General features: G+C 40.8%; 2 protein-coding genes across 5 annotated transcripts in view; one reads left to right on the top strand and one right to left on the bottom strand.

Moving 5' to 3' along the window:
* Positions 1-25539, bottom strand: part of LOC310902209 (cardiac-enriched FHL2-interacting protein) — a 113003-nt gene that overhangs the window by 46797 nt on the left and 40667 nt on the right. The gene's annotated exons all lie outside the window — the stretch shown is intronic.
* On the top strand, positions 766-24573 carry TMEM273 (transmembrane protein 273). Of its 4 annotated transcripts, none has more exons than XM_083843406.1 (7): positions 766-1488; positions 4707-4815; positions 9738-9788; positions 10610-10720; positions 11318-11342; positions 22166-22192; positions 22850-24573. In XM_083843406.1, the coding sequence occupies exons 2-7, from the start codon at positions 4761-4763 to the stop codon at positions 22893-22895; spliced, it is 315 nt and encodes a 104-aa protein (XP_083699532.1). In that variant the 5' UTR covers positions 766-1488; positions 4707-4760; the 3' UTR covers positions 22896-24573. The 4 variants fall into 4 exon arrangements, with proteins under 4 accessions (XP_083699532.1, XP_083699531.1, XP_083699533.1 ...); XM_083843405.1 differs by lacking the exon at positions 766-1488 and adding an exon at positions 3199-4437; XM_083843404.1 differs by lacking the exon at positions 766-1488 and having other exon boundaries at positions 4463-4815.

The raw sequence follows: 25539 nt of genomic DNA, 5'->3' as shown, positions 1-25539 counted from the left end.
CCAAATTTTTGTCTGTCTAGCTGCATTTCATAGAATCACAGAATCATAAAGGTTGGAAAACACCTCCAAGATTATCTGGTCCAACCATCCCCCTACCACCAATACCACCCACTAAACCATGTCCCTTAGTGCCACATCCAAGCTTTCTTTAAACACCCCCAGGGATGTTTATTTCATCCCAGGGACTCCATTTCATCCCAGCTCCTAATGTGCTAGTTGGTAGGTGTAAACCCAAAGATAAACAGCTTCACAAAGAGATGCATAGGTGCTTTCCTTCACCAGAGAAGAAACTGCCTTCTGCTATACCGTTCTTTCCTGCTGCCAGCATAACTTAAAATCAATCTGGGGTAGAAATGTAAAAAATGCTTTTTACAGGGAAATGAGCAATAACAACACATTGATACAGACCAACTGAACAAATAATCCAAATCCACCTAGTACAAAAGAAATTAAGCTCAGAAAAAAGTTATAAATTCCATGAGGGACACTACGCAATTTTATAAACCTTGTGAAAATAGAGCAAGATTTGGGACAGGAGATCTGCAAATTGAAAAGTCTGCTCAGCTGAACTATGGACTGCTTTGGCATTTTCTTTCCTGATGTTGCATGGAAGAGACTTGAGTAGACATGTCCTAAGTTTTTTTTTTTTGTCTCCTTGCACCTCTCTGAGTTGGCAATAGCACTGAGCAATAGTGTCCCACAAGTAAAATCAAGAAAAAAAAACACGTTAAAACGTACAAGCACGTTCCTTCATAATGAGGGGGAAACAAGGGAGGAGGAAAAAAAGAGGAACACTGAAATGCTGAATGGTTTCCCATAGTATTCCTTAACATCAAGGGAAGAAGGCACTAAATAATTGGTGCAGGCGTGTTTCCCTTTGTTAACACACCCGACATCTGTGGTTCTGTTGCTTGCTGAGATGTGGAATCCCTCCCAGTTGTCCCAGCAGCTCAGAGTCCTGACAGAGGAGGAGTTGGAGAAAATAGCAAAGGAAGAGCAGCTGTGAGTTTTCAAGCATAGTTTCAATTCGTTCCGGATGCCCATAGCAAAAGACCCTTGATTTTTGGCAGTAACCAGCCTGAACATGTTTTACTCAATTTGTTCCATGATGTGACACTTTAGTGGAAGGCAGCACATCCATACACACCAGATCACCCTGAGGTTGCCTAATATCCATTGATATCCATCTAGCCAAGTACATAAACACTTTCCATCTTTCTCTTCCTACAGTGACTCTAACACTTGGCCACACTCTGAAAGCAGATTTTGAGCCTGAGGACTGGATTTGAATGGAACAAAAGAATCATACAGTGAACAACCTCACCCCATTTCTGCCTGCAGTGGCCAGTACAAAGGATGCTGTCAACGGTGGCATGCATCAGCCGGTGACAGAACATCTTGGTCAGCCTGGAGGTTTCTTTTCAACATCTCACTTTGAGACTGACATGCACCCCACTGCATCAGAGTTCATTATTTCTCTTCAAATAGGTTGGATTACCATTACTTAAAGAACATTTTTTTTTCCATTTGATTTGTTTTGCTGAAATTCTTCATTTCACAACACTTGTCGTCTGTCCTACCTTGCTCATCTCCTGTCAGACTCTTACATTCACGTTGTCTGTGGCTCTGCTTTGGTTCCTTATATTGTTGCCATGCTGAAAGTGACAATCTGAATTTTGTTCTCTCTACCTAAGGCCTCCATTTACTACATGCTTTGCCCTAATCTCACAAAATCATGCAGATAGTCCTGGCTCAAGCAACTACTCCCAGTGAGAAAACAGGCCCTGCCACCTGGGTAAAGGTTTTGGAGAAGTGCTCCAAAACACCCAAATCCCTTTTTCAGTTAAGCAGTATAAATCAGGGCATGTCCACTGACACAAATGATGTTACACCAGTTAAAACAAAAGGGGAACAAACACTTGCCTATCTAGGCCCTCAGAGTCTTTTTTGAAGATCCCATTTCTGAACCCACTACAACTGCCCTGGGACCTCACACAACTGCAGGCTGCTGCACTGGATTTCACTGCGCACTGTTTTGTGGAGTTTGATTCTGGTTTTTGCACTTTGGGACATATTCCACAGAGAATCAAAGTCTGCCAGAAGGACAGAGTTTTCTTTGAACCTCAGGTGGAAGAGAAGGAACAACATTACAGTGTGCCTCTAATTACAGCCACCATGACAGTTCATACGTGTAGCAATAAAAATAACCATAAACCTACCTAATCATTAAAGTAAAGTAAACAACTCCTCTCTGTATCATCATACACAGGTACTGGAGTTGCTAATAAACCAAGAGAGCACTGAGGCACTGGAGGAGCATCTTTCCTATCTCCACAGTTTCTTAAACAACTTTAGAGGCATATTTTTATTAAGTATATGCAAGGCAGATGATCTTAAACCTCAAAAAGAGTCTGTATAATAATTGTGTGCTCTTCTAATGCTCTCCAAAGACCTATTCAGAGTCCATTCTGAAAGACAATAATATATCAAGAACTTCTGCAAACTTCCTCCTAATGAACACATGCCAATTTGAGACCAAGAATTCTGGCCTCAGAGGACAAAATAACCACTGCTTTTAGTCTCTGGGTGTTTTGCTACTTTATTTCAGAGTGATTCAAAATCTAATTAAATTTCTAAACTCTAATGAAATTACAGAAGAAAAATCATTTAGGATTATATTATATACAATTACTCACAGCTGAAAATTACAGTTAGCCCTTTCACCAGGATAGGGTCTCCTGAGAAATCCTTGTTATTCATATAACGTATAAATCTGACACTACTCCCACTATTTACAGGTCGAAGGTAAAAGCAGAATTAATTAAACATATATATCCTGTCCAGTGGCTGGATGGCAGAGAGTGGGTAATAGAGGTCTGGTGATGATGACTGTGCTTGAAACCACATTTCCCAGTTTGGTTAAGAACCAGAATAAACCTACGACAAAGTAGGAGTTCAGTAAGCCTGGCTTACTCTGACCAGTGCTCATCCTCACTGGAGGTATGCAGCGAATGAGAATAGCGAAGCATACATACTCAGCAGTGCACAGCCAGCTGGCTGAGCTAGCTGAAGCATTTTGCGGAGAAGTAGAAACAGAATAAATCAAGCAGTTTGGAGACTTCAGCCAAACACTTGGATATTTAAATGCTTGGTTGTTTCTCTGAAGTAGGAGAGGCCCCTGGGACACTGAGTTAGGCGGGGAGGGGGGTGGTGGGGTGGTGGTGAGGACAGGGAAAAAAAAGAAAAAAAAAATAAAGAATGTTAGCATTCATGTTATTCCTTCCATTAGAGATTCTCAGCAACTTTGGAGCATGGGATCATTAGCAGATGAAACACATGCCATATAAAAACTTTGAGGGTTTCCGACTAGGATCCTGATATCTTTTCCCTACATCTGGTGCAGAGAACTTTGTCTGGTTTTGGTGTTTTCAACTCTGATCCCAGGGAGAGCCAGGAACAGTGAAAGAGCAGCAGAGAATTACACACTTGTGCAATCCATACACTCACAATGGGTCAGAGCATTAACAAATACTTTTTGTTACAGCTACCACATTCAATCTGTTCTACCTATGCTTCACAAAGCAAAACAAACCAGGAATTGAGGCCACCTCAGAGAGTTTATAGGTCATCTTTATTTACATTTTCAGTGCCTCAAGAGTCTTATTTGTTGTCTAACACCATGTTGTGCACATCCCTCCACGAACACCTGGAAGACATAAACATGATCCTTCACGCACATCTTGTCAGAGCAACTAAACATTTGTGAACACATCTTGCTCATCTGCAGCCATTTTCCTGCCAAGGTGGTCATACACCTGCAGTCACCAGCATTCTCTATAGACTACAGTGGTCCCATTAAAAACAGACTTCTGGAAGGAGGGAGGGCTTTATAGCTGTAAGCTACTCAGCAAGAAAGAGGTTTTGTCCAGCCTTAAGATGTGCAATTCTGCTGAGATATTCCCTTATCAAGAGAAGGAAAAGGAAGAAAAATTTGGAATTTTCTTGAAAAACAGAAAAATCTGTTTTTTGTTGTTGTCGTTGGTTGGTTGGTTTTACCGTGGTCTAATGAATAAACTGTACTCTTATCAGAGGCATCATCTGGATGTGACACTGCTAGGCCGGGAGGTTGAACTAGATGACTTCCAGAGGCCCCTTCCCACTTCAACCAGTCTGTGATTCTGTGATCTGCCAGTAAGTTACTCTTTTTAGTTCCTACTGTGCCCAGACATTTTTCTAAGGCAGAAGCTGGCAATGGTGGCTTTCTTTTCCAGGAACTGGCTTGCAATCTTTTTGCAGCTGTGGTGAGTTTCTTCCACTCTGCTCCCCCCCAAAAAATGATTATGGGCGGAATTATTAAGAACGTTCTTTCTCTAAAGAAGAAAAGCCACTTGCATCACTCCAGGCTTAGAAGACTTCAGCAGAGACCAACTCACTGTGGTAGGACCTTTTCAATTTGGTAAAAATAAATATTAGTATTTAAAGTTCCCTCAGAGAAAAAAGTAGCCAAACTAGGCTCTGACTGTTGGCTGTCCATCTTCTCCTCAAAATGCTTTCAAGCACGTAGTTTATTTATATGTTGAACTTAAACCCAAAAAAGGGAACTTCTGTTTGTAAGTGTAACTACTCAGGATGTGACTGTTGCTTCCCAATATAGCCACGTGACCTGGCTTAGCTTTTTTTTTTTTTTTTTTTTTCTCTCACCACAGAAGAGCAAAATTCAGAAAATTTGGGTGAAATCATTCTGTTGTCAAAACTTCACTATGATCTCACTAACAAGCTGGATATCAGTCCCAACAACATTTCTTCTTCTCTTACGTAAGTGATCGATCATATTTATTTTATTTATTTTCCATCTTTTTAGAGAGCTTTTTTTTTTTTTTCCTGACTTTGGTCTTTGTTGGGGTTATTTATTTCTCAGTCTGACTGCATGCACATGTATGTTGTTTTAAACTTTGTTTAGAACTCTCTTCCTCAGAGAAGAAAAGTTTGTTGAGGCAGTGGGGTATAGGTTGCTGGGTTTTCTAAACAAAATTTTCTACCTTGAGTGCTAAGGGATTGGCCACATGTCATCCAGAAGACACCCTGAAGTTAAGTACGTGCATCTTTGCATATTAGATGTCAAAGCTGCTGAACTTCCTGTTTGGCACTATGTAGGAAACTACTTCGCTGGAGTATAAGGAAGAAGTTGATCTGTGTGCATGTTACCTGCGAGCCGCTTTTGCTCTCAGCATCTCTTAGACTTTGATGCTCTAACACTTCCTGTCAACCCAAAGCAGAGCTTTGTCACCCTCACAACTTGCCTTTTCCTTCATGGTTTCTCACCTCCAGTCTGCACAAGGAAGAAGTGGGTCACGCAGATAGGAAGTGTCAGCAGGATTTATAATATAACATTGGGACTAAGGTGGACTAATTCAGGATGGAGCTGGCAGCAGCTAAAACACAGAAAGGTACGTGGATGCTGTGATCTCTGAGAGGTTAGGTAAGGGGGCAGGCACCCTCTGGTGGCAAAAATCTCATTGTCACCAAACGGACGCTTCCAATATCACCCTACTTCAAGCAGAAATTCACCAAAAATCATCACTTACCTTGGGGAATCCCACAAGACAGTTTGCCCCACCTGAGGCACACAGCTCAGCTCTTCCAGCTTGCACCCACTGCATATATGCTCCTGCCTCTGCTCCTGCATGCAGCACTATCCGTAAGTCTAAAGCAGTGCTCTATCCTCTTGTTATATTTCTCAGAGTATATGTAGGAATTTGTTGCTCTCACTGTCCTTTTGTTGGCTCTTGAAGATCTCTGAATCTTCCTATAGATGCTTCCAGGAGCCCAGAGAAATGGAGACTGCCACGTAAGGCATGGATAACCAATTGTTCTTACAGGAATAAAGAGAAAGTGCAGCCATTGCTCCCTAGTTACTGACTAGCTATTGCTCAGCAAGCAAATGGCACAAGTCCCATTAATTCAATACCATTTCCCTGGAGCAAAGAGGTGCAAAAGGTAACTTTGCAATAGATACAAGGTAAATACATTAACATACTCCAAGTGGCACAAAGAAAGGTGCAGGCAATGCCACATCCATAGGCCCTAGATGGAGAGGAGCCTGGCAAGGGCTAGAGTTCACCAAATTCCTGTCTCCTTGTGGGAGTGACTCCTGTCCTCACCTGTTACTACAGAAAAGGACTGAGGAATGACCCATTTGCCTGCATGCCAGCAGTGCTTATCTTACAAAATTTAGATGTAACTGAGAATTTTGCTACACTAAATACCTACCTATATATATATATATATATATTAACAGTGCATTCTGCACCACTTTTCTCCCTGTGTTGACCCACGGGCAAGGCACTGTCTGAGCACCCATGGGTAGCAGACAGAGAACAGGACATCCCTTGGTGGGGCAGCTCCTAGCATGGGGTGCTGGCCTCAGGAGCTGTGTTCTGCTTCACCCAGTTCTGCCCATGGCAGGAGGGCTAATCCTGCCCAGGGTTCACAGAGATCATGCACCAGGGGCTCCCGGTCCCCTCAGAGCCTGTTTTGTTCATATGTTGTATGGGCTCATTGCCTGCCTGGCTGCTCTGCCTTGGTAGAGGTAAATCACGCCTCCTGGTTTAACCACAACATGAATGATCAATGCAATGCAATCTGTCTGAATCACAGTGCAAATGCATGAGTCAGGCGCGCAGAAAGGCTGGGAAAACACCATCAGTTACGTCAAGACCCTTCGAAAGAGATCACAAATCACTCCGGTATAGATACCAAATTCATCTGCAAGTCTCTGTGACCCAGAAGCAAATCCTGTCCAAGTTCAGAGGGTTTATTCAAGAGTGGGAGTTAGTCTGAGCCCAGTTTGCAGAGATGCGGGCCAGACAGAAAGCTAGAACTGGGACTAGGGAGCTGCAGAGCATTAGGAATCATTTCTATCATCCTGTCCCGGGAGGGCTGTGTACATCCCCAGGAGATCTGAACTGACGATGGGACCTAGATCAAACAGCAAAACGTGTTTGACTGTATTGATCCCCTTCTTTCCACCTAAGGAGAAAGGAAAACAAACAGAAGCTAGCTACCTAACATGCAGTCCTCAAAAGCAAGGGGTATTTAAGCAGCATCCAGTAAATGATATTAAACGTTAATTAAAACCATATTGAAACTATGAATTGAAAACATTCTCTCCAGTCCTGTGGGTTTTCAGAGATTTCCCTCCCTCCCATTTTAAAAAGAAACTAATAATTAAATCTCAATATATTAAAGTGACCTACATAAAATATTCCATGTAAAATATTATTTCTGCCATAAAACACATAATCTGTCACTGGTTTAATTCCATTAGAAAGCATACATTAAGGTCTATGTATTATGACCATTAGGATAATAAAAGTAATACAATATCACTTTTATTATGTTTGAATTTAAAACATTCTTCATATGAGCACAAAGAATAATTAAGGGGATGGAAGAAAGTTTTTTTTTTTTTTAAATTTATAATGAAATAAATTCACAGGCAAGAGCAAAGAGACTGGTTTTTAATCTGGAAAATCAGAAGCATTGCTTTCTACACCTGTGTACTCTTAGACTTTTGTGATTGTTGTTTTTTGTTTTTAAATTTCCTTTTTGTTTGTTTTTTACATTGATTTTGGTCATGTAGAGAAGTCAGCTTTTGTGATCATATCTGCAACTGGATTCCCTATCCCTCCCAACTCCCATCTCTGAGTGTCATGGGATTTTTGGAAAGAAAACATTTCTGCCTGTATAAAATAAGTTTCCTGATATTTCGATTATGAAGAAAAATTTGGGAAAAAAAAAAAAAAAAGGACTTTCAGCTCAGAATTATAGCTCACTAAATACATATGGTTTAAAACTCAAGACTTTTTTAAGCTTGTCTCCAGGGTTTTGAAGCATGGTTCGTAATTTATGAAAATTTGGGATTAGAAATGTGACTAAGGCCAGGAAATAAAAACAAATCTGTTCAGAGTCACCCAATGTATCAGATTTTTCTGACGTAATGGCAGAAGCCCCAGAGCCCAGACTCAGCTCAAGAGATTTTCAGCAATCTGAAAAGCAGACTCAACACTGATGTCTCTAATGGGACAGAAATGGCTGGTTTGGAGGCTTTAGAGAATGAGAGGATTATGCCTGAAATTTAAAAACAATCTCATTTTTAAGTATTCATTTTAGCAGGAAAGAAATGAAAGCACAGCCCCCAAAACCTCAAGAAGGTAGGATTATTTCTCCATGAGGAGAGGCAATCTGGGCTTTACTATGTGGGCATTTTAGTCGAAGGAAAGCTGGATGCATTTAAGACCTTGAAATCCCACTTGAGTTTCAGTCAGAAATCCCCATTAAAGTGGGGAATGCCTATGAAAAGACAACGTGGGGTGCAGAACAGCAGTCATCCTGCCAGGTCCCGTATGACCAACCAGAGGTACCATCACCCAGGCAGCGGATTGCCGAGGAGGGCACCCTCAGGGATGAAGGTCCAGCACAGCCACAGAGGAGCAGATCATCCTGTGTCTGCCAGGGTAGGTTTAGTAATCTCACGTGCTGTGAACACTTAATGTAGGCTTTGAAGTTTTACAGGATAAGTACTCTGGTGCAGAGGTACTAATTCCATCTGCATCAGTCCACTGCCAACCACAACACAAGTTGTTGTTGGTTCTGGAAATAATAATGTCTGTTGTCAGCCAAATAATGTCTGTTGTCAGCCCAGCAATAGCTGGAGAGGACTTTGAGTTCCACCTGAAGAATTTGCCAGAGACAGAAATTTAATAGCACATTGTTTTAAAATGCAGGGGATATATCTGCCTTTAAGCCTTCTCATGCTCCAAGCAACTCATGCAGCTGTGCAACAGTGAAGTTATTTGGTGCTGCTTGAAAAGATTTTGGTGGGAACACCCTTGCATGCCCATCACTGGGAAACATTCAGTTGTACATTTTCAGCAATTTCCTACAATAAGCAAGCAACATCAAATATGACTTTTTGTTGTTGTTGTTGTTTAAAAAAAATCTACTTCTTGTTGTTGGAAAGTTTTGAGTCCATCTCCTTCAAAAACTACATGGGAAAGAATTGTTTTCTTCAAAGCCACTCTATCTTGAGGGACCCTGCACACTCCAAGCATCAGGCAGCCCAGCTCAGTGGCTTTATGGAAGAGAGCAGGGCCAGGAGCGGGGCCTTTTGATGAACAGGCAGCTTGGCACAGGAATCTCTGGAAAGGTTGCTTCCAGCTCACAATGTTTTCTTGCCCACAAGAGGAAAAGACTCTTCTCTAAATTTCTTTTTGAAGGCTGGGGCTACAGCACAGGTAGGACTAGGGTTTTCTGGAGAGGGATTTGTTGTGTCCTCTTTTGCTAGCATGTCTTACTAGTTTTACTGCATCTGTAGTCCTTTTTGTGATTTATAGGAACTTCTGTTTCAACTCTTGCACACAGCTTATGGGCTTGCAGGGAGGAAACCTTAGAAAGGAAACAGTGCTACAACAAAAGTTTTTAAAACTATATTTTCCATTCTGTCCAAAAATTAACACTCAGTGATTTGTTCCAAATTTCTAAGATTTCCTCATTAACTTTACCAATTAACTTTGCTAACACTTTGCTACTGCAGGAAGCCTCAGGTCCTTTCTTAACCTTTACCTGGATGTTCCTTTCCTTTGGGAATAGCATGATACAGCATTATTAGCTTTAGACCAGGTGCATACAGCACATTCTTCCTAATGTCTTAACAGACAAAAATATTTCCTTTTCAGATTCTTGGAGAGCAAAGGTCTATGCTTCTGAAAACTCAGAGGATGAAATAGGTCAGTTTATGGGGAGATTTTCACTTTCAGGCAGAAGGTCGGGGTGAGGGTGGGAGGCTTTGGGAGTGAATACACATAGAAGAATTTAAAAACTTTTTATGTGTAAAAAATTATTATCTGGTTGTGTGCTTGTACTTTGCCTAGCACAGCAGAGTTCTGTCATGTGACTGGAGCCTTAAAATGAATTTTAACTAAATATAATGAGCATAGGGAGGACAGAGCCAGGAGTATCACAGATCCTGCAGTCTCCAGCCTGACAGATGAAGGTGGATCCTATGTACACATAGTGATGCAAAATCACAATATGCTTCATAGTTTACACTTAAAATTCTCCTGCTTCCTCCCTGCAAAGAGTTACAGGCAGAGTAGTCAGGCAGAGCAGGATGATGGGGTTGGGAGGAGGAGATGAAGCTGTGCACGTGCAGGTAGGGGCAGCAGGAATGGGAGATTGGTAGGATACAGAGCGGAGAGGGAGTGGGGGTAGTAGAATCCACGTTGGCAAAAAAGTTAGAATCCTAGCTGTAAAACTCAGCTGAGACCTGCACACACAAAAAGCTAAACTTGTTCATTGTCATATAACTGCATTGAGCCCCTTAGCCACAGTTTCATATGGTTTCTTGCTGCACAGGGGTAGTCTGGTGTATGAATATCCTCACCTACCTGGTCTGGCTCAGCATCATCAGCCACTTCTGAAGAATAGATATGACTTTAAAAAAAGATGTATTTTAACTTTGGCAAATTTGTGTTACCACATCTGAAACAAACAGCTGTATCTATTACTTATTGGTATATATTCACTGTCTTGTTTTCAATTTTTGCAGATTTCACATATCTTATTATAGGAGTTACTCTGGGAGCCTTTCTAGCAATTGGTTTTATAGCAGTCATAATTTGCATGATCAAAAAACAAATGCTTGACAATGTCTTTGGAGGTAAGAGAAAATACTCCCGATTTCTTATCCAGAGATTTAGATCTCCTTGTGTTTCATGCTATTTACAGTAAATGCTTGTCTCTTAAAGGATAGTTTTGCAAACAGACTCCCCAGGTACCCTGTGAGGATACAAATGATGGCGTAATGCTACTTCCTGAAAGACAAACAGCTGATGCTTTCTTTATTGGCACCACATTCCCTAAGGGGAAATTGCTTCCTCCTAATTCTCATCAAGCATCTACACTTGAAGTTGTTTCTCATTACACTCTGGATATGTACTACCAAAACAAAACAAAACAAAACAAACAAACAAACAAACAAAAAACACAAAATCTCAAAATAGCCAAAACATTAGCAAAAATAGTTTTGAGAAAGTTGTTGTGAGATATTCCAGCTGCAAGAATTAAGAAGGGCTTTAGAAAGGTTGCATGGCACTACTAATATTAAAGAGTTTTGCCTCGGAAAGGATGGCTGGACCTTTACCTCCTCCAGCAGCTGTACTTATGTTCTGGTTGCATTCTCACGGCATGTGAACAGGCCTATCATCACTCTTTTCCTGGTTTCTTAACTAACTGCATTTTCCTGTTCTCTCTTTAGAGTCAGATGGCAAAATGGATAGAAGGTAAGAATCATTGCTCCCAGGGTTTTCTGAGAGGCAGCATGATATGCAAACTGTAATGATAAATTTCTCTTTCTTTACATATTATACTTCCCCACAACTGTGATTTGAATGATAATATAATGTACAGTTAGGTCTCTAGAGGACCATGATACCCAGTACATCTAGTGGAGCTGCATGGAAAAGGAAATTCCACATAACAAGGGTTTGACATTTAAGAACTAGGAAAGAAATCCCAGCAAACTGAGATTCATTTTCAAAAGAAAATACTTCAAAAGCTTTTGATTCTGCCCTTTTATTTTGCACTATATTTAACAGCAAGCTCAAAAAAAAAAATAAAAAAAATTAAAAAGCCTTAGATTTGGATGAAAGCCAAAGGTCTCATTTCAGAGGTGCTGAAGTTAGATTCTCTTTGACATTGGTAGAATTTTTCCATGTTTTCTCTGCAACAGAGCTTTTACTATACTGATATATTTTCACAAGCCCTTTAGATTTCCAGAAAAAAAAATAGAGACAAAAAAGAGGAGTCTGGGAAAAAAAGAAAAAAAAAAAAAAGGAGACAAGAAAAAAAAAAAAGGCCAGAAAGATATAAACCAGAGCAAATGGCTTCATCAAAAATTTCCCAGTCACTGTGACTGGACCTCAGTTCCAAGAATTCCTTTCACCCAAAGTCCTTTCAAATCAAGGTCATGCGGTGACCATTCCCACTGGAAAGTATGTATTTTTACCCTCCACTCTCTTTCCCACTACCCAGAACCAGTAAGCTTCTGGCCATTTTAGGTTTTGAGCACCTTATGGGCTCACAGGCACAAGAGGCAGTGTCAGACTGCTTAGGGGATAACTGCTCCTCATCTGAGGTCATTCAATAGGGTGGAGATGTAGAGTGGGGGTAGACAATGTTTTGTTTCTCCCTAAGACATTTTATGTGAGTAAAAAAAAATGAGATTACATGAATTAATCAGCATTCTCACGAACTGAAGGCAACAGCTGTTCTCAGTGACCTAAGAAAAGCCTTTTGGCCTCTTTCAGAGAGGTGGATAGAAGTGCTAATAGGCACGTCCTCATCAGTCATTCCTCACAGAGGCAACACAACATATGCAAACGCTCAGTTTAACATGAAGGCAAGGACACTCTTTGCAGAAAGTATTGTAATGTTTTGCCTAACAGAGAAAGGCCCCAGCATGGAGCATCTGTTGTTTGCCCAAGGAGACGCTTCCACAGCCTCACACAGCTAACCGTCACAAAACCCGTTTCCTTTCTCATCACACACTGTGTTCAGTCTCTTCTCTTACAAGACACTCCTTCTCGCTTTCTGTGTATCAGCCTAAAATAAATTAGGACTATCGTACAGCCAAAAGACGGAGCATAGAGCACCCAGTGAGCTGTTTCTGGTGCGGTAGGGACAGTAAAGACACAGCAACGAATGGGGAAAGAGAAAGAGCTAAACCAAAACAGAAATCTCAGAGACCAGAGTTAGGAGAAGAGGAGGAAGGGGACAAAGACAAGGAGAGACACGGAAGGCGGTGGATTTACTGCCTGGATCAAATACAGATGGCACTATCTGTAAGGTTCCCAGTTGCACGTTAAAATTGGGGTCTTAAGGCTGGAAGCATGACGCAGTACACACAGCACACTTTGCCTTAGAAATGCTGACACCAACTAGTGAAAAAAGTTGTAATTCCACAATATCTGGGAGCAGAACTAGGTATCCTAAAGATGACCTTTTTTCTGTGTAGTGGAAAACAACTAGAAATCCACCATCTCTTCTTAGTCCATTGTACTTTTCAACGCTACTGTGGCACTGAGTAGTTTATTAACAAATCTTTGTTCTTGTTCACTTCAAGGCATCTATGTACTACCTCTTAGTGGATTTTTAAGGGATTCTATAATACAGATGCTAAACTGAGAAAACAAAATAGTCGTTTACTGGTCTCAAGGAAACCATTGGTTTGTAGTACAAAATAGTCAATACATAATGTGATCCTCAGTAACTAACAAATACATAATTAATTCTTGTTTACGTACTGTAAGGATGGAGTAGTATGACTGATACAACAACGCTGCAAATAATGCAAACACATAAATTAGACTCTAAAGAATTTACAGGGAGATTATATATGAGAAAGTTATCAAAATTACATATGAAAATCAGATATCCTTGTAATAGCATCAATTTTTAGGAAGGAAGTTTGTATGGTGGCTTGTTCTATAAACAAATATATGCTATTCCACATCTCAGAGGATGCAAACCCAACCTATTTGTTCTTTGCACTATCATTTTTAAATCCAAGCAACCTACTCGCAGAAATCAAAGGGAAATACAGTATACAAGATCCAATGTCCTATTTCATCTTTCCTCCTAACCTTTAGAGGTAGGCTTTTCCATAGGACTCTCATCCACGTTGGCATCTCTTCTTTGTAGGACCAAACTTTAACCAGAGAACGGTGGGAAATGACATGTTTCAGTTTCCAGCATTCATCATTTAAATGGTTGAGGTTGCTTGTATACCTCTGGAATGAGATGTATGGGAGGTAGATGTTCTTAACAACAAAAACAAACAAACAAGCAAAAGTAACCCTCCAACAAAAACATCACAATCCCTCCAACCTGAAAACATCGATTTCCTGAAAACAGCATTGAAATATTACCTGATAAGTACTCATCATGATTAAGTGCTACAGTGTCACAAATACTAACGGGTTTCCTCAAGAATATCCAACCTATATGTTCATTTTTATCTGATTTATTTTTCCCCATAGGTCAAAGGGATAGCTTCCCATTTATTCAGGTCAGTGGAGAGAAGTGATAATTAGATCTAACCTAATTTTCACTACTTGCTTCACTACCCTGGAGATTCTAATTCATGGCATTTTTAGGACAGTGGCTCATCCCAGAAACCCTTTTGATAATGCAAAGTCCTCTATCAGAAATTACTTAGTCCTAGATTTATTCCAGTCAATCATAAAACCATCCTGAATCCCTCAGCTATACAGGCAACCTGAATCCCTCAATGATAATCAGGATATCACCCCTTTAGGACTGGAAAGGAAAGCTGGCATACCATCCACAATCAATTTAATTTTCTACTTCACCACTGATGATTATTAGTGTTTGTTCAGGGAAAAACAAAACAAACTCCACCACCTTAATCCACCTGACAGAGCACTTGCTGAATTCATAATAAGCTAAATTTTGTTTTAAATTTCACACTATTATTCCCATAAGTGCCTCAAGTCATTCAATTTCTCCCTCTAACTGGGATATACTCTGAATGGGAGTCTCACAGCCACATACGAGTTGAAAGCCTCCACGCAGAGAGTCTCCATTTATGCTAAAGCCCCCATTAGCTGAAACCTAACCTAACCAACACATTGCAAGATCACGTTTTCCACTGAAATAAACATCCTTTTATGTCCCCCTTGACGCTTTCCCAAATCCTTAAAACAGAAGTGTTTCTAGACCCAAATCGTACTGTCAGCTCACTGTGAAATAATTAACATTCACCACTCTATCCAGGTATATAACATTGTGATTTAAACAATCAATTCATAATTGGATGCCCTTAAACTCAATGGGATATTTACTAACACTTGAGAAGAGAGAGAGCCTTGAGGCAAGCTACTGTCAGCTAACAAAATAGTAATTTAGATGTCAACTGACTATTATTTAATGTCCTTTTTTTTAATTAATAGCTCATGTCAGTTTCAAATGCCATCTTGGTGTAAGCTTGGTAAATTATAATGCCTAAAATTTCATGCAAGTTTAATGTATTAATAAAAATGTCTGGGCACATTTAATGCTGGCAATATTTTGAGTTAACTACAGTGTATGGCAGCCAGATTTATTTTGACAGAAGGAGACAAAGAAAGAGGCATACATAGACAAGGAGAAGGATGGAGAGACAGAGAATGTATACTAAAAATGAAAAGGCATGCATTTTAAGCTTGCTGTAGTAGCAAAAACGAATCTATTGCCTCAATACGTCCTGGGGAACAACACATACCAAAACTCCTCATGCAGTTCTCTGGGTTCTGCAGGCCCCCATGGAAGTCACTCAGCATAAGATCAAGTTTTAAACGCAATGCACAAGGCATACTGATATATGAGAGGACAGAAGGAGCTTGGGAGCTGCACAGGCCCAGTGCCAAGTATAGTGCTGATTTTCTTTTGCTATCTGAAGTGATATCTAGATGTTCTCTTGAGTTTTACCACTGAATTTCTTCCAAGTGACTGACTTTTTTTTCCTTTCCTGGACTTGTCTTGTGAAACAGAAGGTAATCTTGTGAGTCAGAGCATTCTTTAAACAAATGGCAGAGGGCTTGGAACTAAACTAGGTACATCTCCTAGGCTCTTTTTGAATGAAAACAACTCAGCTGAGTGTTATAGCCCTTGCATTATTCTCAGCTAGTGGAGCTCTCCCAGTGGGTTGTAGCAGGCCATGCCTATTGACAGGGAAAGCCCTCTTCTTTCCTTATCCTGACCATGGAATATCTGTGCACTCCAGGCACGAGCAATGCACCTTTCTGGTCACGTCAGATTTTTGTAACCAAGAGTCATGCAGTGAGCAAGATCTGGATGATAATATACTTAAAGACAATAATTAAAAACAGCTCTGTGAAAGGAAATTCTCCTTTCTTCCCACATCTTCATGAAACAGGATGTTCCTTCACCAGTAGCAGATTTCATAATGGCACATGACAGTGTATTCCCCATGTGCATGAGGGTTAACCACAGTTCCCATGGAAATCCAGGATGCTGGTGTGCAGCCCACAACCACTCGCATCTCCAGCCCAAAGGTGTTTCTATAGAAGACAATGTACAGAACATCGTATTTAATTTTAGCCACCTCAGTTTCACTTCAATGAGTGGAGCCTACAGTGACGGGCCTGCCATCCTTCACTGGACATTCCTGTTTAACAAGAGAAAGACAATTGAAGAGTGCAACAAGTGTTTCATACAAACTGTGTGTAACTCTCCAGACTGCCAGCAATCTGCAAAGGGCCTTCAGCTGAGGTAACTCTTGAAGCCCCTGTGAAATGATAACCTTTGAGGCTGATACAGAGTTCAAAGTCATGGCTCATTGCTTCCATTTAAACTCCCTCTCTGAAACTAAGGAGAAGCAGTCATCTCATCTTGAAAGCCTCTGGTCTCCACACTGTCTAACTCTAAAAATATTGCTATGGATTAACAGGAGGTGAAACCATCCACTTGGAAAATATAAATATCAGAGATGGATGGCATGACAAAATCTAGGTTTGGACAATTAAGTGCAAGTGTGAATGTTGAGTTGCAGTTTCTTACAGAAAATGTATAGGTTGCAGAACCATCACCACCTGAGTTTGAATCAGGAAGCTTTTTCCCACCATTTTGTCATGTTTGCACCTATACCCAGCTGCACAGACAGGCAGAAACTGCACACAAAACAAAGCTGATCTAACCATTTCAGAGCTTTCAAGCAGGCTGAGAGTCAGAAAAAAAAGCCTCCTATTAGGAGCGGAGAGCAGTTCTTAGTTTCCTTTTGATCTAAATAGTCCAGATTGGCCTATAATGCTGTGAACTGCGGAATGCATCTTTTGCCAGACAGGAAGCCAATCAAGTAGACATGAGTCATACCACAGATACTATTAGCTGCAAATCAAAGATACGCTAATCACTGGAGTCTGAGCTCACAAACTTAACTGGAGACCTTGCTCTGATGTTAGGGTACAGAAAGCCTCTGTGAGAAAGCCACAAGGAGGAGACCTTTGGAAGACGGGGTCAAAGTTCACAAACCAAAATTGTTAGGTAAATACACATTTAAGAGAAGAGACCTTGCCCTTGTCCAAACGTGCCATTGAAAGAGCAGTGCTCAAGGAAAAAGGATTAAGACCTAGAACATACGCTACACAAGATGCCGGGCGCTGAAATGCATCGCAGCAACTCAGTGCATCAGCTATTCACACGTAACACTATACATTCGCTCTGCAGCCAGGGAGGGATACTGTCTCGGTCGCTCTACTATCCATTGAAATTGTATCTGCTTAAGATGCAAACACATACCACTGCTGTACTATAGGCAAGTTCACAGGAAAAAGTACATGAAATAGCAAGATGCTAAAAATACATCTGCAAAGCAACTCTCTTTTATATAGTTACTGATCAGAGTAACTACGATGTCTTCTCCAGAGAAGATTTTTATACAAAGAGAAGATGAAACAGGGATGGGTACTGGTTGTTTTAAGCCACACTACAGCAACTTTTGTGAACTTTTATTACTTTTCAGTGAAGTAATTTTCTCCTGTGGAAATATGTCAGCTTGGAGGTAGATATTTTCTTTACACTGATCTGACATTTGGAGGACATTTCCCAGTAGTGAGGTATTTCACTTTTCAGCCTAGTGATACCTGGTACAAGGCTAGCTCATTCGCAACATTTCATTCAAGCTGTGGCCCTTCTGCTAAGGCTCAAATTAAGAAGTTATTATAGGATTTGTTCGGACATCTTTGTAGATGTTACCAATCAGTGCTGCAGTTCCTCTCTAGAGAAGCTGAGACCACTTCAAAGTAGCTTTCTCATGCATGTTTGTAAACATCTTGTAACAACAGTAGTGACGCATCAGAGGGAAAGGAATTAGCCATAACCTTCATCTACCCCTGCTTTCTCTGAATTGCCAGTAATCCAGGCAGGCCTAACTTCCCTAGAGTCCCTGAGGTGCCTGCATCTGTTTTATTTTCCTAAAACAAGCCCCTCTTTTCCTCTGCCAGGAATATTCCTTTTAAACTCTGATACCCAGTGTCTTTTTCTGGAGAAAATCAGTCATTCAGTAAAATCTTTGACACCTCTGGGGTCACCAGTTTGAATGTTTTCTCTCATCCCTCAGCAATATATACCCTAAACTGTTGTTTCCCTTACCACTCATTTTTTCCTCCAGAATCCTTTCATTGTCCCAACTAATACATTCTCCAAAGAACCCAATCATTAGGTCAATATATAGTTTTCATAAATAATTAGAGGTTTACAAATAAGGAAAAACAAAGCCAGCAAAGACACAAAAAAGCGACCTCAGCAAAAATGGCTTTCTCAACTTTCTTGCAAACATATATTTTCAGAAACAAACTGTAAATACCTGTTCTGTGTTAAGGCAATGGTCACCAATAAACAGGACAATAAATTGGCTTTTCTACCTTGTTCTGTCACTGTCCTGTCTAGCAGGATTTGTTCTTCTGAACAACCTTGGGCAGGTTACTTTAGCTCAGGTTACCCTTTCCATAAAATGAAATTAATCTTTATTATTGCACACTTCAAAAGCAAGGACACTAAGCTTTACACTGTGCTGAGAACACTGAGCTTTAAAAAGCAGTGCTAAGCCAATCTATAGGTACTCTTCAGGCCCTCAATTCCTTTCAACACCATTTTTGAATGGCAGGTCTACTTCATATATAGACACATAGACAGAGAGGCAGTGTTATATATACACATACACATAGCCCAGACTGTTCGGGTGAGATTAATTCATTAAGCCCCTTTCCAGGATACAGCACTGATGCCAGCTATGAGCCTGATGGGCAGAGCCACACTTCTGGCTATTTTTTGCTCCTTCCTGGCCACTTTCCACATTCTCTGGGAGAGCATCTGCCCCAGGACGCTTGTGCTCTCATCAGATCTGGGGGCTGCATTTGCAGTTGACCTTTTCACAGCTGCCAAATGGGGAGGAATCCTTATTCCTTCCTCCTCCTCTGCACAACTGTTTGAGGCTAGTCTTCAATAGCTCTAAGTCATTTGATTGTAAGAGTTGGTCTGAAACCTGCTGAGTCAGGAGAATGCTTTCCTGGTAATATTCAGACACCTGTCAGAGGCAATTCCTTCCACAGCCATCGTGGTCTCTGCTGTCAAACTTGCTGGTGCCACTGACTCCAGCAATAACTGAGTAACTCTGCCTTTCCCTGGAGCTGCTGCAAATCTGGATAAAAGTTCAGAAGTGTTTCTGGAAGGCCAGTCTCTTGGCTGCTGCCAACATGCACCTGGAGTAACTCAGACCCCGGACACCACAGGGCAGAGGGCTCCTGCTCCCAGGGAGAGCCCATCCACCACCCAGACGGAGCAGCTTTGTGCTGACTAGGGCCAGGCAGAGAGGTGACAACATGGGATTAGCTAGCAATGAAAGCTGCTGTCATAGCTTAGAGAGAGATTTAAAAACAAACCGAAACAAGGCCTCCTGAAGCAGGAGGCTCAGCGTGCCAGAGGTCTCAACCAGAAAAGAACAGCATCACTCAGAGCTCCTGCATATTCCGACTCACAGGAGGCACTATATCCCATCGAATTTCTGGAAAAGTTCATACTGAACATCAAAAGAGGACTCTCTAATTTCACATGGATTCCTACAAACCTTTTCTCAGTGAGTTATGAGAAAATAATATTATTTATAAGTCCTTTTTTAAGATCATGTATATAGTATGTCAGGACAGTTTATTTCCATTCCCTGATCTCTCAATCTCCAAGAGTTCTGCCCTGAAGAACCAGTACCAGGTATCAGCAAAGCTAAGTCTGTCTTTCTTCTGATTGCTGCTTATAACCACCCACCTTCATTCTCCATGTGCACTTTCGTACCAGGTCTGGCTAGGTTCCAAAACTTTACAGCCTGGTGTCAGAGAGCTGAAAGAAGTGAGCAATATCACAAAATGTAATGCTGACCTCTGCCTTGCAGGCTGCAAATGCTTGGGGATCTGTGGACTGTTTCTGAGGGGTTCACAGAGGTTTAAGGGCCTAAAGAATTTTCATACAGGTTTAAACTGAGCTTAAATACATTTCACAGAGACCTACAGCTTCAAATGAAAATTTGTATGGGTTTGTAAATAGAAAAAGACAGAAAACCACTGGCTGAAAAGTAATAAGGTCATTTTTGGTGCATTAAAAACAACACCTGACCTACTCCCAAATTTGGTTTACTACACAGGCATTGCAATGCTTGTACTGACACAGGAGAGGTGGAGGAGCAGGGTGGGAGCTGGGAACAGCTAAGGTTTAGGTGACAATGCTGCTTTTCATGTCTTTGTGAACTCATTACTTTAAGTGAGCTTCCACTGCTCCCTGGAGGAGAGGAAAGTATGAGCTGTTCCCAAAGGATGGTCCCATTCCCAGAGTCAGTCCTGCTCTGCTCCCCAGTCACTCCCAGTGCGGCTGCATGCTCTGGTCAGGCAGCCACATATTTCCTTTCAGGGAACAGGCCTGGCCAAAAACTTCATGGCATAACAAAAATCATTTTCAGAGAGATCTGCCTGTTCAAGGACATCCAGCACAAGGGAAGTGGTGGGATTTTATGGGCAAGGTGCTGGAGAAGGCTGGATCATCCTTCTGTGGTGCAGCTGGCATTGTTGATTGTGGGGAGGCAGCCTGAGAGCATCAGCAAGAAAGCCATTCTCTTTAAGTGACTTACCAATTATGTTGGGCTATATGGAGAGGAGCATCAGCCTCTCAAGCAGTGTATTCTCTGCTCTTTTTGTATGTGGAGCATTAGTTACTTAGGGTGAGGCAGGCAGTCTCTTAGGAATGGTGCTGAAAGACAAGGCCTGTCCCAGCAGCTCCCTGCCACTTTCTTTCTCAAACACAGGCAGGGGATGGGATCAGGTGAGCATCCCCAAACCTAATCAGTTGCTGATTCACTCCAGTTAGCTCAGATCACTCTGCACTGGCCTCATTCTGCATTAATCTGTTATTAATCTGTTGTCAAAGTCAGAACAAGAGGGGGAAATTGTTAGGTTTTTGTTTGCTTGTTTAAACGACTACAGTTCCAGACAGGCAGAAATTTGTGTAACTTAGTTCACATGCTTAAACCTGTGAGTTTCTTTTTGTGTGTGTGAAGAAACGTTGACAAGTTCAAAAGTACGGCGCACATCGCGTCTTCTGATTGTGTTTTCAGTTCCCTCATCTCTCTGAGAAGAGCTGACACGATCTGTTAGGAGCAAGCTGAAAAATACTGCTGCTGGACACAAAAGAGCAGTGTCACTACCTGTATTACTTTGTCTGTGAAGTGCCAGCTTGGTGGAGGCAAAAGAGGGCTGAGACAGCCACCAGAAGCCTCCGGTATGGCCTGTGGGCACCTCTCCTTTTGCCCCAGCCAGACCCCTTCTCTGGACGCCCTGGAAGCTCCCCCAGGGCTGTGCGAAGCAGGGAGCAAGGAGGGAGCTCAACCATAAAAGCACCACAGGACAGTGCTGACATACCGTAGCCCCAAATTGGAGAAAGAAACAAGGGGAAAAAACAGAGCTGGAAAAGCACAGATTTTCATCTGATTCCAGCCTATATATGCCCACCATACGCTCTCCAGTGGACTTTATGCCCAGTTCAAGCTAGAAAGATACAAATGAGCTCTTAACTATTTCTTATGGCCATGAACTGTTAGTGCAGTGAATTTCATGTTAACAGAAAAATTCAGCACATCTTTCCAAAAAACACGTGCAAAAAAGTTTCAGAGAGAGAAGAAGACTGAGACAAATTGCAAGAAGCTGGTCCCTGGCTGACAAATCTCCTGTGAGGTCTTTCTTTAGCAAAGTTATCAGAAAATGCTTAAGTAGTATTGAAGGTGGGGGACCTGAATACCATTTCCCAGTTGAGTCATGAGATCCAAGAATATAAATAGCTGAGGGCTGCAAGGCAAGATGACATCTTATTTCCAAGCACTGACGCTAGATGGAGTAAAGCTGAATAACAGATTAAGAGCAGTGAAGGAAAGAGAAAGGAGGAAAAGTTCCTGCATTTCACCAGCTCCTAATGTGTTGATGTTTTGCATGATTATTTTGATTAATGCACTGAAAGTCACCGTTAATAACTCTTTCTTTATACTTTGCAGGTCAAATATGGGATCCAGTCAGAACAGGTACATTGCTGGGTACATGTAGGTCTGGGGAATCCCTATCCACCTTGTTCCTATCCCCATCCACCTTGTTCCACCCTGCACGGCCTATGGCAAGTCTTTTAGCTGCCTCATCCTCCTGCATCCCAGTTGTGACAGCATGACTGTGTTGCAGTGCAGTTGTCCTGCACAAGCAGCTCCTCCAAGCAGTAAGCTCTTAGAGCTGAAGCCACTATCAGGGTCCAGGAGCTGCTCCACATGTGAGAAGGGGGTCCCAGGAAGAAGTCCAAATAACAGTGACCCAGAGTTTGTAATGCAGTGAGAAATTCTCTTAGTAGGACACTGCCCTACAGCACATTGCTGCCTGCTGGGGGATTCCCTACTGGCAGCAAAGGGGACATGTGGAAGTCACCACCACAGCCTGAATCATACATTCATCCTGTTAGCTCACCGAGGAAAAATGGGTACCTTCAAAGAGACGAACATCTAGGAAAGATAAACTAAATGGGAGGAACTTCATGAATGTAACTACAGCCCCTCCAATAATAATTTTATAGGAACCCTGTAATTTTTATCTGTGTAGCACCCATCTCAGCTTTTACAACAATGCTATGGATCTATTTAGATAAAAGCAATGCCAGAAAATTATTGCTAACCTGTGATGTTTTCTTTTCTTTCCAGAGATGACATCAATGTACTAGGAAAACCAAGTACAAATAATCAATAATCCGTTTGCAATTGACAGCTACATGGTCTGAGGCTTAATAGAAGTCTTTTGTGGATGAGCAGGAATCTCACCAGTAACAATTCCTTTCTTTGCTCTTTAATTGAAAGACTGATTGATTGATTGATTACAGGAAGAGCTTGTAATGCATGCTAACTTCCACCACCTGTACCAAAATGCCTGCAGTCTCTAACAGCATGCACACATGAAGGAAACGTTTGAGGAAAATAAAAAAGATGAACTCTGCTCATTAATAGATCTTGTTTAGTTGGTGATAAATGTATGATTGATTTCCAAAATCAATTAAATACAGGGTATTCAAAAAGCTAGCAATACGTTTCAGCAGCAGAATTCATAGTCACACTCATATTTCAGGTTAGGTAAATAATGGTTAAAGTAACTTAAAAATTATTCATTTGAGTTTGAAGCCAACAAGGCTTCTCAAGGTTTTCAGGAAAAGTATGTTTTGTGTTAATGCGAAAACATATAATTCACTAAAGGTAAATCTTGTTTAGCTTTAGGATCAATACCTTTTCTTTAGCTTTAGGTGGTAATGTTAATTTCAGCCATTTTAAATGAATTGTGGTCGGTTATGAACCACGGTTCAACGGTTTTCCGTGTTTTATTTTTAGAACACTGAAATAAAAACAGTGTTGTATACCCCAAAAAAAAAGTTTCTGGACACCTGAAATGAAATATTTTGTTTCAGCTTTCTACAAACAAGCTAATCTGCTGTTTCCAAAATCCACCCAACCCTATTTTTTCACTGTAAAACAATGCACTAAGTTCAATCAGTCTGTGAATAATTTCAGTCTCCTATCCCTCCATTCTTGTTCTAGCCTTGTATATGCTGTTAAATTTGTAGTCATCAAAAATGTTTGCCTAATTCTAATTATAAGCTTCTTACAGTGCAAGTGACAAGAAGAGCTTTGTCTCAGAACATTTTTAAAGAAATTAAATAATTATAATTGTTTAAACCCCAATTATTTTGTAAAAACATCCCAAATTTTGCAAAAGTTGTGAGCCTGTGGTCGTAGTTAAGAAAATAATGCTCTGGATTCTATTCTGCTCATTTTAAAGCAAGAATATTGTCATCACAAGGTGCAAGAAAAGCAGGCAGATATTTGTATTTCAAACCAGGCTTTACTTTCAGCTTGTAAAGACAGGCAGCAAATGTCAGCTCTGGGTGCTCTGTGAACACTTGGCTGGCAGCGACTGTGTGCTGGGCATCCTCTCCTCTCGGGAAACCCAGCAGGAATCAAAGGCTTGGGAGACTCAGGTAGATGGCACATGTGACATTAAATAATGTGATGGGATTTCACTGGCATAGCTGTTACATCACAGCATTACAGGATGACTCCAAACAGGATGTTACTTGATTTTATTGCAGCTTACAAATAATTACTAACCAGACCACAAAATAAATAAAGTGGATATTGCAAAACTTTTATCCAAGGCCGAAGTCTGTAGACATATGGATTTGTTAAACTCTCATCTAACATCCATTCCCAAAGCCATTCTCTGCTAGCTTTTAAGCCAGTTAAACTTTTAAGCCAGTTTCTGCTCTCAGCCATGCTAGTCTCTGATCAGAATAAATGAAATTCTTTCCAGTTTTTCAGTACTGTAATACAGCTGAAACTATTCAACTTGGAAAAAAAAAAAGAAAAAGAAAAAAGAAAAAGTTTTTAAAAAGGAAGAAAAAGTAAAAAGAAAAAAAAAAAGAAAAGAAAAAGTGAAGAGAAAAAGAGAAAGAAAAAGAAAGGCAAATATTAGACTCGAATCCGGAGTCCGACCTGGAAAGTCTGTGTCTTATTAACAAATGTAACTTGAAAGATTCCTGGATACCAGTGTCCCCTTTCCATTAATCAACTTTCAGACTGAGAGCAGCTACAATTAGCCCCACATTTTGAAGTTAGAGCTGATGCCCTGAGTCAGAAGCTGAGTCACACTGTCAGAGCAGAAATATCAGAATTATATTTTTATGAAGAATAAGCTACTGTGCTAAATTCTAACTGTAACTGAAAGGATTTGAATATAATTTTGTTCTGACCTTAGCAAACCAGGTAATTTCCCAAATGTGCAAAGGAAACCTTGTTATTTATTTGGATTGTAATTTTTCTGCACATTTTGAACAACAAAATGTAAGGCTTATTTCAGAGAAAAGTGATATATTTGAATAATTTCCCTGGATTCCCTAGGTGTCTGTTACCCAGTTCTGTAACACTCCAGTTCATTAGCGGCGTTTGCAAACAGATAAACTAAAGCAGTAATGTGATACTTGCAAGTAATTGTGTATATGTACATGTGTAAGTGAATAAACCATCTTGTAAGGTATCTGTTAATTGATTTGCTTCTTTTAGTACCATTTTAATTAACACTTGGAACAGAAGAGAGCATGTGGTCAGGGAGGGAAGCTATTACCTTCCCTTATTTGTGTGAATAAATGTTTCTTTTGCATCATTTCAGTACACTACAGGAAATAAAGATGAAAATAAAATAAAACAACAACAAAAAAGAGTAAGTTGCAAGCAGTAGAGGAGAAAGGCCTGGAGAATTATGATTAATAATCTTGATCAGGCAAAGGCCCTGGGCTGGAAATTAAGAGTTCCTAAAACCTTTTGGGGTGTGCTTGGCTCCCTGAGCAGAG

Source organism: Anser anser (assembly GCF_964211835.1).
Source record: "Anser anser genome assembly, chromosome: 7".
Taxonomy (NCBI): domain Eukaryota; kingdom Metazoa; phylum Chordata; class Aves; order Anseriformes; family Anatidae; genus Anser; species Anser anser.
This window is presented reverse-complemented; position numbering and strand designations above follow the sequence as displayed.